This window comes from Molothrus ater, chromosome 1 (assembly GCF_012460135.2).
Source record: "Molothrus ater isolate BHLD 08-10-18 breed brown headed cowbird chromosome 1, BPBGC_Mater_1.1, whole genome shotgun sequence".
NCBI classification, from domain to species: Eukaryota; Metazoa; Chordata; class Aves; order Passeriformes; family Icteridae; genus Molothrus; species Molothrus ater.
Genome location: NC_050478.2, coordinates 37517742 through 37533765, shown reverse-complemented (window position 1 = coordinate 37533765; position 16024 = coordinate 37517742). Strand labels below are relative to the sequence as shown.

Here is a 16024-nt window from a genome sequence, read left to right as displayed (position 1 = left end):
AACTCAAAAAAGGAAGAAGCTGTTTCACCAATTAAGAGAACGAAACTATTATTTTAAAAGGTCACAGACTAACATCTCTCTCTCTCTAATATATATATTTAAAAAGCCCCACATTAGTTCTAAATCACGCAGTTTTTTCATTTGTGTTACCCACCACTAAATGCAAATTACCTGTCTGGATTCCCAGCTGGCCAGTTCTGGAACTGGACACCATGAAATCCTGATCCCAAATAGGAGAATTCTGGCTGTACACTTCTTCTTCCAGCATAGACAGAAACCTAGGTACAAAACCAGGCAAAATAGCAACTAATGGGATAATTCCAAACAGGTTCTTTTTCAAAATAAGCACTTGCAATGTTTTTAAATTAAAAACATTACTAAGTCAGCAAGAAAATGCTGTTGGCCAATGCTATTAAAAAAACCCCATATATGCAAAAATCACAAGCCAGAGTAGACATGAAGTATCATAATTCAGTAGAGTGCTTTCACTTACTTAACCTTACCTCTGATTACAAGCAAGTAATCTAATTTGCAAGTGCAGAAAGAGACAGTTACAAACTACTTTTACAGAAAAAAAGAGAAATGAGAAAAAATGAGAAAGCTATGAGTTGATTGATGTTATACAATGATGGCACAATATGTCTGTTTTGATAAATCAGTATTTTGCAGATGCATTTGCTTTCTGCCTTTGATAGAATCCCAATGTTACTAACAATGCTCTTAGGAAGATATTTTCATTCCTCTAAGCATCCTACTGTAACTTTTAATTGCATGTTTGTGGTTGCATAACAGTATTTTTAACCTTACTTTGGTACAGCTACAGAAACAGCACAATGTTAAACCTCTCTCAGCATTATTGAATTCCACAGATCAGACTCTCCAGCATCCTCACTCTCTCAGGGCTGATACACCAATTCCCTCCCAGCAACAAGACAGCTGTTTATCCTACGTTGCACAAAAGGGGTTTTCAGGCCACAAGTTGACCTGGCACATTTCTACTCTCTGGAGCCATCTATATGTATAAAAATTGTTCAGCTAAAACCAACAGGACTGTTGAGTAAAACTTCCTTGAACAGGATAGGGATTTTCAGGATCAAGTCAAGACTCTTGCACTGTACATATAGGACAGCCATACCTAAGCAATATGCAGGGTTTGCTGCTCTCTGTACAGCTGATAATGGCTAAAAAGTTTGTAACAGTGACCTGACCATCTGTGACAGAGCAGAAGGACAAATTCAACTTTAGCCAAAGCTCCATTTCCAGGCAGCACAGAGGCTCTGCCTTCAGCCCCATTAGCCACTCCTTCCTAGGTATGCACAGACACAACCCCTGGGTGCTCCTTTTGCCCAAAAGGAGATGCAGGGCAGAGGAGAGCCTTGTGCCAATGCCAGGCTCCATGCTCGGAGACACAGGTCCTCTGCAGGGCTCACTCAGAACAATGCCAGAGGAAAGACAAATGCTTCAGATAAGTACAGCCCATGAAAGATTTAAAACGTTATTCATACTTCCCACAGATCATCTGCAAACAGTACTTGTCTTTTTTCCCCCAGCAGAATATCAAAAGGAATTGCAGTGAATAATAATGCTTTTCAAATTACTGCAAAAGGCTTTAAAAGGCAGTGGAAACAGGGGCATATGCACAACTGCTTCCTCCACAAATCTGCTCCTTGCATCAATGGGATGTCAAGTCCTTTTCTATATCTGTTTCAGGGCCTGTATCCACTCTACCCCAAAGATACTGTACATTTTTCAAAGTCGTAAAATAAATTATTAATTATAGGAGGAGCAACAAATCCTGGCTCTACTCAGCTTAGGAAAGTTCATGTTGTTCTTCATTCCCCTGAGCTCATCTTCTGGCCCAACACAGTAGCTTTCATAGATAGCATCAGTGCCACCAGTCTCCTGTAGGTTCATTTCATTTGTTGTTAGGAGGGACAGGCTTTTAAGTATGACTTGGAGAACCAACCTACCCTTGTAAAATAAGGATATATTTAAAGTGATACACTATTTTAACAGGAATTCATTGCAATGAATGATCCTGTCATCATCACTACCCCTCTTTACCACCAGTAAAATGTTTGAAATTAATGACTGTCAAAGTTGAGCAATATGTATGTTTCAATACCTCTATAGATAATTATTGCTGTTTTATTGTAAGAGATTGTCATCAACATTCCAGTACTGGAAAAGATACTCAGTATGAAATTTATGAGTTTAGAATTCAATTATGTAGTTTTATACTGACTCCTCTCTAATAACCCCATCTCTTCTGGGGGTAGGGTGACTACTTTGTTTACTATTACAATGTTGAATTAAACTGAAATTATTATAAACTCTGTTCAACACTGCCCCTTTTTTAATTTTCCATCACCAAAGCAGATGTGAGAATGTTTTTGGAGGTCCATTGTTTCCAAGGACTACAGAAAAAGAAAGTAATTGACCTACAATACCTGCTAACAGGAAACCAGTACAATCCCCCAGCAATATGAATAATCCTAGGACAAAACAAAGCAAGCAGTTGTGTACATAAAATACACTAATCTAAGTTATGGCAGTAAAGAAAGCTGCAGTATCTAGTTGCTACTGAATAAAAAGATAAATTATTTTAAGCTGCAGGAAATTTCTCCCTTTCCACAATGAAGTTGCTGGTTAACTGTGAATGCAGGCACACTGTGACCCCTTACTTTGGAAAATGAGTGAGGATTAGTGTTCGTTTTTCTTGAGGAAGCTTGTCTTTTTCTTGCCTGGCCTGCTCCAGCAGTTGTCGTCTCATTACAGTAAAAACAGAGCGAAGCAACGTCCTACCAAAAACCTGGGTGGTTTCATACCGAGGTAGACTGTCACAAAACTGAGGGACATTGCAGTAACAAAGCCACCTGTAAAGAGGAAAAAGCCAGATACTTATCACCATCTAACATATGACTTAATGCAGTAAAACCACTAGCCACATCATTTATAATGCAGCTGAGAGCTATATGACTGTATAAATCAGTTCCACTACAAGGCTGGACAGAGTTGAGCAGCATTTATATTGCCCAGTTTTTACAGAAATGACAACCAAGTACTTTTAAGTTTCCATATATTATTTTTCACTGCAGTCTAGTTTACACAAAGTAGTCTTGTTCCAGACAATAATCATAGATTACAGACAATTCATGGGTATGTCAGGGATTCTCTCCACAGCTCATCTATTCACCCTCACACATCTCCTGCCTCTGACTCCAAAGACCCTCAGCACAGCCTGTTTTACCCTCTAAACTTTTACCTTTCCCCACATAGAGGCCAAATGGGTGACACTTGTAACTAGCTCCATCCCATTCCAACTGGATTCCTGCCCTGGTCTTCCACCAGTTGGCTTCTTCCCATCATACCCTGCCTTGTTACTCTTTCATTACCAGTCTCTCCATCCATAATAAACTTTGCATTGAGGAAAATTACAGCATGTCATGTTTCTTTTCTAGGAAAAGAAATTATGGTACCAAAGAGATAACTCAGGAGCACACTGCCAATGTACATCACAATATCTGTTAATTCTATAAACAAGATTTTGATATCTGTGTAAGTGAACAGTCATTGGAATCTGGAGCTTTAGCAGAATCAGACCATAACCACTATGAAAGCTCCAGCAATGAAAAGAAAATATTAGGAATTGGATGCAAACATACTGTGCTGGATCTTGCACACATTTCCTCATCCAGACCCAAAGTACAGCCTGTCTCGAAATGTTCTCCCAAACTCTTGTGCCTTAATCTTTGCAAACATGTGTTGCAAAAGACTTGTGAGATAGAGCTATTCACAGACTTCTACTCCCTGTTCTTGGCTGATAAAGCACAGCTCTCAAAACACAAGAATGCATGTGAAACTCTGATACAGTTTCATTCAAATCCTCAGGTTCTCAAATGAAATTGGTGACTGCAAAAATTCAGGTGTGCCCATAGTGCCCAGCAGCACCCTGAGCAATGCCTCAGACAACACAGAGAAGGGAAGCTCACAATAACAAGTGAGATTTGGTGGGAAGAGCACTTTGGGTCATGGGGGGACCTTAGGGGCTGTGGGCAGGATAGTTTGAGAAAACACAAGTGACAAAATAATTAACAACAAAAAGCCACCAACCAGAACCAAATAGCTATAGAGTCCTAATAAAAATTAACTCCTACCACCCCTGGCTGACACCACTTATGAAAACAAATGGAGGTCAAACACCCACCAAACATGGTCTTAGGAGCACCATGGATTACAAGTGTCCTTTATGGTGACAGGACATCTGGGTCAGACACTGCACAGACTGCTCTGTCACCAGCCAGAGTCTCAACTCACACCAGGTTTGCTGCTGCTCTCCATGGAGAGGAGGTGTGCGAGAGGAAAGGCCACCAGGAAAGCAGCCAGAAGGTGGTGCTCACCCTGGGCCAGCAGAGATGTCCGGGGCACTCCTGAGAACAGTGTGCTGACACAGGTTAACTACCTGCTGCCTGACCTGCAGGACCCTGAACTGCTCTCACTGAACTGCTCACTGAAAAAGGCACTGCACTACTCCTCTGAGAAAAAGAAAATAAATAGAGACATGTCTTTTTATCCTAGCTCTTCATCCTCCAGCGACTCAGTTATTCCTTTAAATTCTAACAATGCATTAAATGGTCATAACAAGAACTATAATTTTAAGGAACCTAGTAATATCTGTTCCTCATTTATCATTCAAGCACTTGCAAAATTAGTTTGATTTTTCAACTCCTCTGTGATTTGGTTTCAAACAGTGATGCTTTACAATACTAAATGTTATCTTTTCTCTTTTTCTTTTTTAAGTTGAATAATAAATAGGGAACTTACACGAGGCTCAAATGTTAAGACCAAGAGCACTTCACAAACACAGACCTTGCAGAAGCATTGTTAGATACAAATGTTCCAGCCTCTACTCCCCATTCTTGGAGAGTAGAGGCTGGAACACTCTGTCCAAGTGTTCCAGCCTCTACTCTCCAAGTAGAGTAAGAGGCTCTAGAGATAAGAGCATATCTTTCAAGACCCAAGGATGCAAGTGAAACTGATATAGTCTCACTAAAACCCTTAGGATGTCATGTTAAATCCATGGCTGCAAGAATGCACAAGGTCCATCTATGGCATAAAGATACTGGTGTACTCCTGAAGTTTGTACATGCCCTATTTATAAGGAAGTCTCCCAACAAGCAGAAGCAGCATTACCTGGTGTAATTCACTTTATACCCTGCAATATCATCATTGGGTGATCTCAGTCTTCTCTGAGAAGGTGTCTCCAAGTGCCAGTAGTTAATGCGGTTCAGAAACATTTTAGCCAGTTCCACTATTGTCTGCCTTTCCTTCGAGGGTAAGTGGCTAAATTTGTACTGCACAAAATTATTCACACCCTGAAAAAGTAAAAAAAAAAAAAAACTCCGTTTAATAATTTAGCCATAAATTTTACAGAAGTATCCTCAAACATTCTCACTTTATGTTTATCGTGAACTTGCATGGCATGGGAAAGAAAAGAAATGTTGGAGACCATGAGCTCCTTGCTTAGCTACTCATGCAGATGCCACAGGCTGGTACCTGTGTACACAGCAGGAGATACATCCAGGTATTTTCAACCTGCTCTCAGCAGCTGATGGAAAGGAAAAGAAGAAGAAATTCCTTTTTTCTGTCCTTCTTGAAGTCAGTGAACAGAGAAAGCTCTGGTAGGCTTTAATCTATACATAAATCAACTATCATCCTCAAAACTCACCAGCTACTTTTCAATAATGGATAAGGGCTTATGGACTTCTACTTAAGTTTATGTCTGCAAACCATATTTCTTCAAGAAGTCTTAATACTTCACAATCATGTCTCCTCATTGCACTTTGGACACTGTCCAGTTTGAAGAAAAATCTACTGAAGATGATTAAGATGAGTGACTAAAAGTGCTGTAACACATGTATTTTATAAACCCATTATAATACTGGGGCTTAGCAAATAATTTGTTTGATTGAGTGGCTGAGCTGCCAAAAACAGAATTGAAAATACTGGTCTTTTTTAAAGTGAAAATGATTTCAAAGTAAGATGTAACAAGAATTATCCTTTAATCTCTATGCTTTATTTTCTTAAGCATCTTGAACATTATGATGAAATTGACAAAAAATTGCATTGTACAAAACCTTTTTAATAGTGTATTTTAAGGATTAGGAGCCATGGGGGATTACATACACATTTTTTGTTTATAGTCAAACTAAAGGAGAAATTAGAGTGAAGACTTCTCAGAAATTCTGCAATAAAGTGGTTTGATCTTCCTACACGATAAGAAATGAGAGCTGCAAAGAAATAATTACAACAAGTAACAGTCTTCACATTTAAATTATCCTGCTTAACAATAGAACATCCATTCATCCAGGGATGGGAAAACATCGAGCTCCTGTTTCAGCGAGGTATGTGAGCCTCTGCACAGTCTCACTGGAGTTCATGGGCCCACTTCTCTGCCAGGAGTGCATACTTAGGAGCTTGCTTAACCAAAAACTGAATTTGTCATATGGTCTTTATCTACTGAGAGTAACAAAAGCCTCAATTGTTCTTTGGTTTCAGCTTTGTTTTTTTCTTGTGTACCCTTTGAAAGAGAAGGCTATGATCTCACTGAATTGGACTGTAACATTTTTCTTGATATACAGAAGGCAAGCTTCATTTTAATATTGTATTTCAAAACTTCAACAGCATTTTTCATCACTTGAAACAAAGAAAGATTAGAACTGCCCACACAAAAGTAGCATTTCAAGTTAATTCTCTAAACCCACAAAAAAAAGTCAGTTTCATTAAAGCCTAAGACCAATGATGAGAAATAGAATACAAATAATGTAACTATTGTACAAACACTAAAAGGAGAACCAAGAGCAATCTCCTATAGCCCCCTATTTGGTCCTGAGCAGAACACAGAAACATCTGCAAAGTGCTTAAAAAATGCCATGTTTTCAAAACCAGTGCTTACATTTACAAAAAGAAAAACAACCCACAAAAAAATCTCAAAACAAACAAAGCCTCCAAGCCCCTACCAAAATAAAATTTAAAATACATAAATAAACAACAACAAAAAAAACCACCACACACTAACAAAACCCACATTTTGACTCTTTACCTGTTCAATGCTAGGTTTCTCAAATGGGGGACTTTCCAAAGATCCTTCTACTACAGGTTTTCCCATCTGTAAAATGCACTTCCTCAAAAGCTGTTAAAAACACACAAATTTTTAAAAGTTAGTATACTTTCATACAAAGAGTCAATGGAAGTCACAAGGGCACAAGACACTGTGAGCAGTGTTGGAATTCTCCTGGCTATATATATATATATATATATCTGCTTGTTTAATCACCTGAATTTGTAGTTACTAAACTTCCCTGTGAAATCACCTTCTCTGAAATGTGTACAAGAGGCTCCTCTGAGGAAATGCAGGCAGCCAAGTTACCATTCATGTCTACTGACTCTTCCTGGTATGTCAGTGAAGGAGGCTGCAGTTTATACATGGCATTCAGGGTCAGTTCCTCAATCATCTGGATGGCTTTTTGGAGTAAGAATCAGTACATTGCAAGTACCAGACCATCCAGCCCACAATTACTCAGTAGAGTAATCATCCTAGAAAAAACTGTCTTGGCAGATAAAGTCAATGCATGCCTGCATGGCAACGAGATTGGCTTATGTGTGAGAACGTGAAAAATCTGAGAAGATACCCCACAAGTTCAGCTTACTTTGAACAGGTAGAAATAAACTTGCTTGGTGTCTGCATCTTCTTCTTTGTGGACACAGGTGAACAGATATTCCACATCCAACACAATCCCCAGGAGCCTGTTCATTTCTTCTTCAGACACATTCTCCAGGTGAGAAACATGAGCAGCTAAAACAAAATGAGAACCCAGACTTGTAAAAGGCTACTGAGAGGACCCATAGTACAAGTGTAACCCAGGAGATCTCCAACTAAGCCTTAACTGTAAAGGCACTGATCCTGTAATAACCCACTTAAACAGAACCCATCTTATCAGAGGTAACTGAAACCTGTGTCACATCACAGCAGTTTGTAAAGATTGACCAGTGGTGGCAACTTCCACAGCAGAGGAATGGCAGCTGCCTGGAATCACATCACCTGTTAACACTTAAGGCTGACTACACAAGCCCTGCTTGTATGAATATGTTGCACTATATAACTACATACATTTTTGACCTAGAGCTATGGATTTGAGACAAGGTTTCTTGACTTAAGAAAATAAATCCAGAATTTCCATAAATTATGTCATCCAGATGTAAGCAGCACCTTATTTCAGGAAGAATGAAAAAACCCAGTTCCAAAAAATGTCTTTTTGTTTTAAACTGGGCATTTTTGGCTAAGTCCCTTGCCTTCATATCATGTAAGATCAAACTGTGCCTTGTGCACACTATATTAACAGAGATTTTGCAGACTGTACGTGCTCATTTGTTCATTTCCAAGTGACAAACTCCCTTTTATCATCTCCAAAGGTAAATACAGTTCCACATCTGTAATTTTCAAAAGCTTGAGGTTTCTCCCTGTAAAATGGGACACTCATTTCAAGCTCCTTTGAACAACTGGCCCCAGGAAGAAGGAAGGCAGTGTAAAACAAAAAGTCAACTCCCAGAAGAGATATTTGCATTACAAAAAGCAACGATCTTAGCTGACTCCAGGCCAATGTAGATGGTATGCTTATCCTTTCCTCTGAAAGTACAAGAAAATATCCTTACAAAGAAGGAGAAAAATACTTTTAAGTTTGGGCATATTAGCTTTTTATATTTTAGTAAATTGTATCTATATTTACTTCTTAAGATTAACATATTTTTTCAATGGAAATCTGACTCCTTAGTTAGGAAGCTGGTGAGGAAAAATAACACTTGACTTGAAAATGCATTTACTGGCCACGCAGCAAAGATGGTTTGTTTTGAGAAGTTTAGTATGATACCAAAAGGTTTAAATTCAATATCTTTATTTGGCTTCAAGTGCAAAGTACACTGTAATGCAGAACTTTAAAAATATGACAGCAACTGTTTCCACTTAAATGAAAATTTATAGTATAGTGTCTTAGGCACATGGCCATCATAAGCTTCCTTTGAGGATAAATATTCTGGGCAGAATAAAATCATTTAACTTCTGTCCTTAAGACAGGTATGAAGGGTTAATATTCCCAGCAGTCTGTCTTGATCATTTGCAAGTAATAAATATCCTTCTAGAAGAGCTTTGCATTAGAAACTGATAACATACCAAAGAAACCTTGCCTTCAACAAATGAATAAAACATCAGCATAAGAAGCCATTTCTATGCAGTTTCCATAACAATACTGAACCTTGACTACTTAGTGGTGTTTAAACATTTCATTAAACTAGAAAATTATTACCTATACTGTGAATCTAAAAGTTAAGTGTGTTGCCAGCACGTATTTGCCAAAGGGACACTAATGTTTATACACCAGGCCAACAAACTATCTTTATTCAGATGTTCACTGCCCATTCCCAAACTCTGTGACTGTTAGTAAGTGGTTTATTAAAATTAAAGCTTTGGTACACTGACATCAAGTACTGCATCACTCTTGACTAGAGTTACAAGTCCCAATCACATGCACTGCCCAAGTGGTACGCCTTTCCTCAGTTGCTGTTATGCCTAAAAAAAATTTAAATATCTCATGTATAGATCACTAGGGCATGCACAGAAAAGCAAGCAGAAAGAACAAGGCTCAGTGACAGGAAGACCTGCAACTTCAGCAAGCAAGCACTGGAGTGCACAAATTAGGAACAGTGAAAACACAGATTAACAAGGAATGTGTCCAGCCTATCTCAAAACACTCCAACCAAGAAATACCCAAATATGCTGTGTGAAGGTGCACAGCACGTGGAAACCCAGGGCACCGGGAATATTTCTCTGTCTGCTCTGGAGTGCCCTGACACCCAGGGGAGAACTGACTTTGACCCTCATTCATGGAGAAAGTTTCCTAGACTTCAAGATAGACTAGAACCCACAAAAGTGTGAAATAGATTATAGAGAGTAGTGTAGGTGTATCACGTGGTGAAAAATTTAGGTTTTGGGATTTTTAGTATGTTGTGGATAGAAGCAAGATGGAGGGCACAGGGTGTCATCCTGGGTTTCTTCTTCATGCTTCTTCTTCCTTCCCCTTCATGGGTTTGGGTGGCATTTTGTAATTGGGCAGAAAAGTTTGCTTTGCAGGCTCTGTGGGATCAGTTATTGGGTTAAAAGGGAAAATAATCTAGGTGTCAGTTCTTAATTGGATAGTTTAGTCTTAAAAGACCTTGGATCAAGAGATAGTTAGCCATTTTGTGCCTTCTAATGAAAAGCTGCTGAACTCACAGCAGTGAGACTGTTTTACTGATAAGAAATAATAAACACTTGAGTCCAAACATGAACTACTGTCTCAAGTGCCTTCAATCCAGACCCAGAGAAACCAACAACAGCAGGAACCAAAGGCAGTGATGGGGGGGAAAAAAGAGACTGAATGTATATATATGGTGTATTAGCACATTAATTATCTAGTTTTAAAAGTGATTCAAGACTGACAGCATTTGGCAATTAACAAATGCACCCTGAAACACAGGAGAAATAATCAAACAGAAAAGAGTCTCTGACCATGCAACACCTGGTCTTGTGGCTGGTGGACAGTGACTTGTCCCAGCATCTAATCCAGCCACAGTGTTAGAAAATATATCACCCAAATAAAAGAAATATTCATTAAAACAATCACACTGAGCCAAACGGTGGGGCTGAGCACCAAAAGGATGAATATATATGTTGTGGATAAGTAGACAATAATACACACAATCAGATTGATTTATGCACCAAAAGCTGCACTGGCTTGAAGATAAAACAACACCCCTAAAAAGAGACATCTCAAGCAAGATAGTATGTAGGATTGAATTCACCTCTGGATGAAATAAATAAATTCAGAGAAAAAAAAAAGGAAAAAAAATCCTCTATTTTTACATCATGTACAGCTTTAAGCAGCATATATCTATATTGCTACTTCAATGGCTTTCTGAGAGGAAAAAGCAGCACAGCTAATGTGAAGCCCACACACCTTGTGGTAAATCTGGTTTTAAAGGTATTCAGCAGAAATACACTAATTTAGAAGAGATGAATAGGAAAATTATCTTGGAAAACACAGGTGAAAGACATATTGTTCCAGTAGTATGAGGAAGCATAGAGCAACTCATTTGAGTTATTTTAAATTAAACATCTTCCTCATTAGCTGCAGTCAGAAGAAGTATTTTCTAAAAAAATACAGTAAACAGTAAATAAAAATACAGTTTCTTCATAGAATACTTTTGCTGGTTTTACAGTTCTGGTTTTCCCTGGTTTCCTGGCTAAAGAATGATTTAATATTATTTAATAAACCAAAACCAGGCCCAGCTTTTAGAAGAGCTGAGCTTTTTCTACAAAATACAAAGCATCCATAAATTCTGCTGAAGAACAGAGAACTGGCAGGCACATCTTGCAAGTTAAAAAAAAAAAAAAAAAAAAAAGAAGAAAGAAATAGCTCTTTCTTCAAAGGCCAGGACTGAAAGGGACAGGTAACACAAGCCACCCTAACTGCACAAACAGAAGCAGCACAGAGAAGATGTGTGATGAAAAATTGAAACTAACTTGGCTAAAGTGACTGAATTTTCTGTGATACTATGCATTTGTTAGTCTTCTCTTGCAAGCAAACCCAGATATTTGGAATACCAGGAAAAAATCCTGCTGAAAAGCCTAGAAATAAATGACATGTAATGAGACCATAAAAAGAGGAGGGAAGAAATAGAAATAAATCCCATGAAATAAAAAAAAAAAAGTATTCAATTGAAAGAATTGAAAGGGCAATATCTTTTTCTAAAGTAAAATAATAAATTATCTATTGTGAAGGGTTTTTTTAAATTTCTTTTTTTTTCCATTTTATTGTCCTAAGTTTTGGGCAGCAACAATAATTAAATAGTAAGTGCTTCTTTTAAATTAGTTCTGAATTTTATTTTAGCTGAATTTTTATTCTGTATTTGCCAAGAAGGACGTGGATCTATGATGGAGCAAGTTGAGAGGGGGGCAATGAAGGTGATCTGAGGGCTGAAGCACCTCTTCGATGAAGTCAGGCTGAGAGTGTGGAGTTGTTCAGGCTGGAGAAGGCTCCAGGGAGATCTTAAAGCAGCTTCCAGGACCCAAAGGCAGGCCCCAAGAAAGCCAAAGGGGGACTTTTTCAAGGACATGTAGTGACAGCACAAGGGGCGGTGGCTTTAGAGTGGGTCAGATTAGATTTCAGAAATGTTTTTTTTACTTTGAGGGAGGTGGAATACCAGAACAAGTTGCCCAGAGAGGTGATGGATGCCCCATCCCTGGAAACATCCATGTTAGAGCTGGTTGTGGCTCAGAGCAATGTGATCTAACAGAAAGTATCCCTGCTGACTCTAGGGGGGCTGGACTAGATGATCTTTAAAAGGTCCCTTCCAACTCAAACTGATCTGTGACTGATATATATACAGAAGCACCCATCAGCTTTTATTTTGGATAAGTATAAATTCTTAAAATAATAATACAGCGATTCAGCGCTGTTTTTCAGGCTGTGTGGGAAACAAATCGTCATTTATTCTAAGTCTGAAAAACAAAACCAAAAACCACAACAGTATTTAACAGTGGATTTTGAGCAGTTGCTTCCAAGACATGCAAGCTGCCTGCACAATAACTCAGACCATGCTAAGATGTACAAACCTAGAAAAGAAAAGACACAGTTCTTTTTGCAGGTAGGATTAACTGGTTTAGTGATGCTCAAGAATATTTTATACTTTGTTCTAAAGTAAGGAAACATAATACAGTCTACAGCAGAGAGTCATTCACTTTGTAACGAAGGCAGATAGAGCTATGTAAGGCTACGGCATGTGTAACACAAAGTATAAAAATTGTTACGAGTAGCTTAATGATGCTCTTGCACTTTAACAAGTTTGAATGTCAGTGCTGATACAAGCTGCACCTTAGCTAGATTTCTTTAATACTAATTTTAGGATTATTTCCACATTAAACATATCTTTTAAATATTAAACATATTCCAATCGAAGCTATTGACATTTACACCTAATCGTGACTCCCATTTCTAGGCCTTGACGTGAAATGTTGGGGCTCAGGTGCCCGGAGCGCGAGGAGAAGGAGAAGGAGGAGGAGGAGGAGGAGGAGAGGAGGAAGAAGCTCACCCAGCGCGTGGCTGCAGCTGCGGCAGGGCTCGGCCAGGCTGACCGCCGCCTGCTGCAGCTCGGCCCGCGGCGGCGTGGGAGGCGGGTTCGGGTTCTTCCAGCCATTGCATTTACAGGATTCCTCGGCCTGAAATCAAAGCAAAGGGATATCGATCAACGCCACAGAACACAGGAATTTGCTGGAACTGTATTATTTCAAAAACAATAATTTTTTTTTTTTTTGGAGGGGGAGGATGAGAAGAGGGGACTTGGGGAGTTTTGCTGTTGGTTCGTTTGCATTTTTATATACCACATTACTTATTTCCTTCTTTTCTGGAAATTATCAGAAACAGAATAGTGTCCCAAACAGAGAGATTAACACAGAATACATAACCAACCCTGCCTAGCTCCTTTGCAGACAGCCCTCACTCTACTGAAAAAAGCATTCAAATATTTACTAGTAAACCAACATTTGCAGATCCTGCTGTTAAAAATAGGTTAGAAACTGCTGTAAAATCGTTGATAGATCATTAAGATGTTCTGTTAGTTTGGTTATTATATTGTAAAAAGGGTTAAAAGGGTACTTTTAAGAAGTGTGGTACTCTATGTACCATCATACACCGAAGTGCACCACCCCCAAGCAAAACGAGCCAGCCTGGACAGAACTGTCATGGGCCAATCAAGCACCTTAAACCTTCATGCAAATGAAGGATCCAAAAAGAAACCAATCCAAAGGGACAAAAAACAGGATAAAAAGGGGCATCTGACCCACTGAACGTGTGCTGTTCCACCGGGGACATCACTGCTGAAAAGAAGACCCAGCGCCAGCACTGCAGCATCCTCGTCGGGACCGCTCCTGCTTGCCCGTGGGCCCCCATGCTTTAGGCCTTTCTTTTTCTTATAATTAAAGCTGAAATCGCTTAGAACCGGGAGCTTGCTCTCGTTTTTATCACTGCCACCGAGACAGATTTAATTATTTAAACGGGTTATCCAACAGGCAGCATGTTTGTCACTGCCTCATCAGCTACACTGGCACCAAGGAATCTCACACAGCTGAAACCAAGCCCATGTCAACTCAGGCAGGGCTAACTAATGCTGAAATAACCAAGCAATAAATGCACTATTGGTGGAGGCTGTTTAAGGCAAAGAACGTTTGGCCACAAAAGCAACAGATGCCAAAGACAGTGGCATTTCCACTGCAACCTGCTGCTTTCCCTAGGAAGTTTGCTTATGCTCACTGTGTGTGAAACAACCACCAAGAGAATGCAGCTAAAAGGGAAGACCATGAAGGAAGAAGTTGTGACTTTGGTAATCGTGTCTCAAATCATTCAGAAGATCAAAGTACCAATTCCAGTTATCCAAAGAGCAGCTTTACAGGTGAGGATTTTCTTCTGCACATCCAAAAGATCTTGGTTATTCTAACATCATTGGTACTTCTATTTGAAGATCTAATTGGAAAGAAAGCCTGCTTTTCTACTCTTCAGTGATATCTGTGCACCGGGTTGTAAAAAGATACTCATGAAATTGCACTGCCGAGACCTCAGTGAGGAAAGTATGCCAATTGCTGCATAATATTTATGGCTGAAACAATCTTAGTAGGAAAAATTGTAATGGTAATATATGCAGCACTAATGTATCATTTTTCAAAACTGATTCTGCATGCATTTAGTGTGATCTATTTCAGGAACCTATTTCATTTTCCTTTTAAGTTTCCAAATCCCATCCTACCTAAGGAAGAAGAACGCAGGAGAAGCAGAAAGGATCACAGCTTGACAGCTCCTAGCACTGACAGCTTTGCAAATGGCTGGTAAATTGTTCTTTTAAACTCATTTCAATATTCAGTAACCTGAGAACCAAGAAAACTGCTGCCTGCAGTTTGCTGAGCACCACATGATGTTTTTACCATCTCTGAGGCTTAAGCATTTACCCAGCTGGGCTCCTGGCCCTGGGTGCCACGGCCTCTGCCTGTCCCGAGGCAGTCTGGCCGGCACCAAGGGCTCTGAGCAGCATTTTCTGTAGGCACCGGGGTGACTCAGAAATCAACCTGCAAGTGCCCAGCAAAACCATCTCTGCTTTATTTCCCTTGAAAAAGGGACAACCTGCATGGCCTGAACCTCCTGGCTCTCCAAACTCACTGAGAGGGTGCAGACTGCCTGCCAACCCGTGCATTTATAAAGTGAAATCAGAGAGGCTTCAGGATGAAATGAGGGGAAGATGAAAACAAATTCTTTTTCTAAGTCTCATAAAATGCAATCTGCGAAGATTTATGGTGAAGTTTATGTTCTTTTCCTATCGTGTTTTCTGTGAGTAATGTGATTGGCAGAGAAGTGAAGTGTAATTTTATGGCAGAAGCCGTCTCTTGCAGTTTCACAGGCATTGAGCCAGTTGTGTTTTCATCCAGCCCTACAGGCCCTCCAAGCTAAAGGGATTTGAGGGATCAGAGACTGAGGGATACCTGTGAAGCACAGACTGCCCCACTGCAAGGACTCTGGACATCTGGAAGATGACACAAACCCCTTATTTTCAACTAGCTTCCCAATGCAAAACCAATGCCAAATAAACTATACACATTTGTTTTGTGAGAAAGGCAATGTTGCCATGAAAGTTATTGCATTTAACATAAAGCTACAGAAACTGTCAACCAAAAAAAGTCTGAAAATGAGATTCTTGACAAAGAAAACGCAAGAAACAATTGTGAAGGAGTTGTCAAACAAAAAAAAAGAGATTGACTATTATTTTAGGGAAGTAAGATTTGACCCTTCCCATGCAGCTGTCTGGACAAATGTTCAGCACTGTAGATTACTGACATATCACCATGCTTATTATTTATTGCCTTAAATCAGGCCACAATGAAGCACATCCA

At 39.4% G+C, this 16024-nt stretch overlaps 1 protein-coding gene across 1 annotated transcript in view; it reads right to left on the bottom strand.

The window, feature by feature from the left end:
- Window positions 1-16024, bottom strand: part of KAT2B (lysine acetyltransferase 2B) — a 40499-nt gene that overhangs the window by 18108 nt on the left and 6367 nt on the right. The window contains exons 2-7 of the mRNA XM_036405371.2: window positions 13183-13309; window positions 7710-7855; window positions 7103-7192; window positions 5194-5375; window positions 2685-2876; window positions 172-278 (exon numbers count right to left, since the gene is read on the bottom strand). Of these exons, the coding sequence (XP_036261264.1) occupies window positions 172-278; window positions 2685-2876; window positions 5194-5375; window positions 7103-7192; window positions 7710-7855; window positions 13183-13309 (844 nt within the window). The remainder of the gene's footprint in view (window positions 1-171; window positions 279-2684; window positions 2877-5193; window positions 5376-7102; window positions 7193-7709; window positions 7856-13182; window positions 13310-16024) is intronic.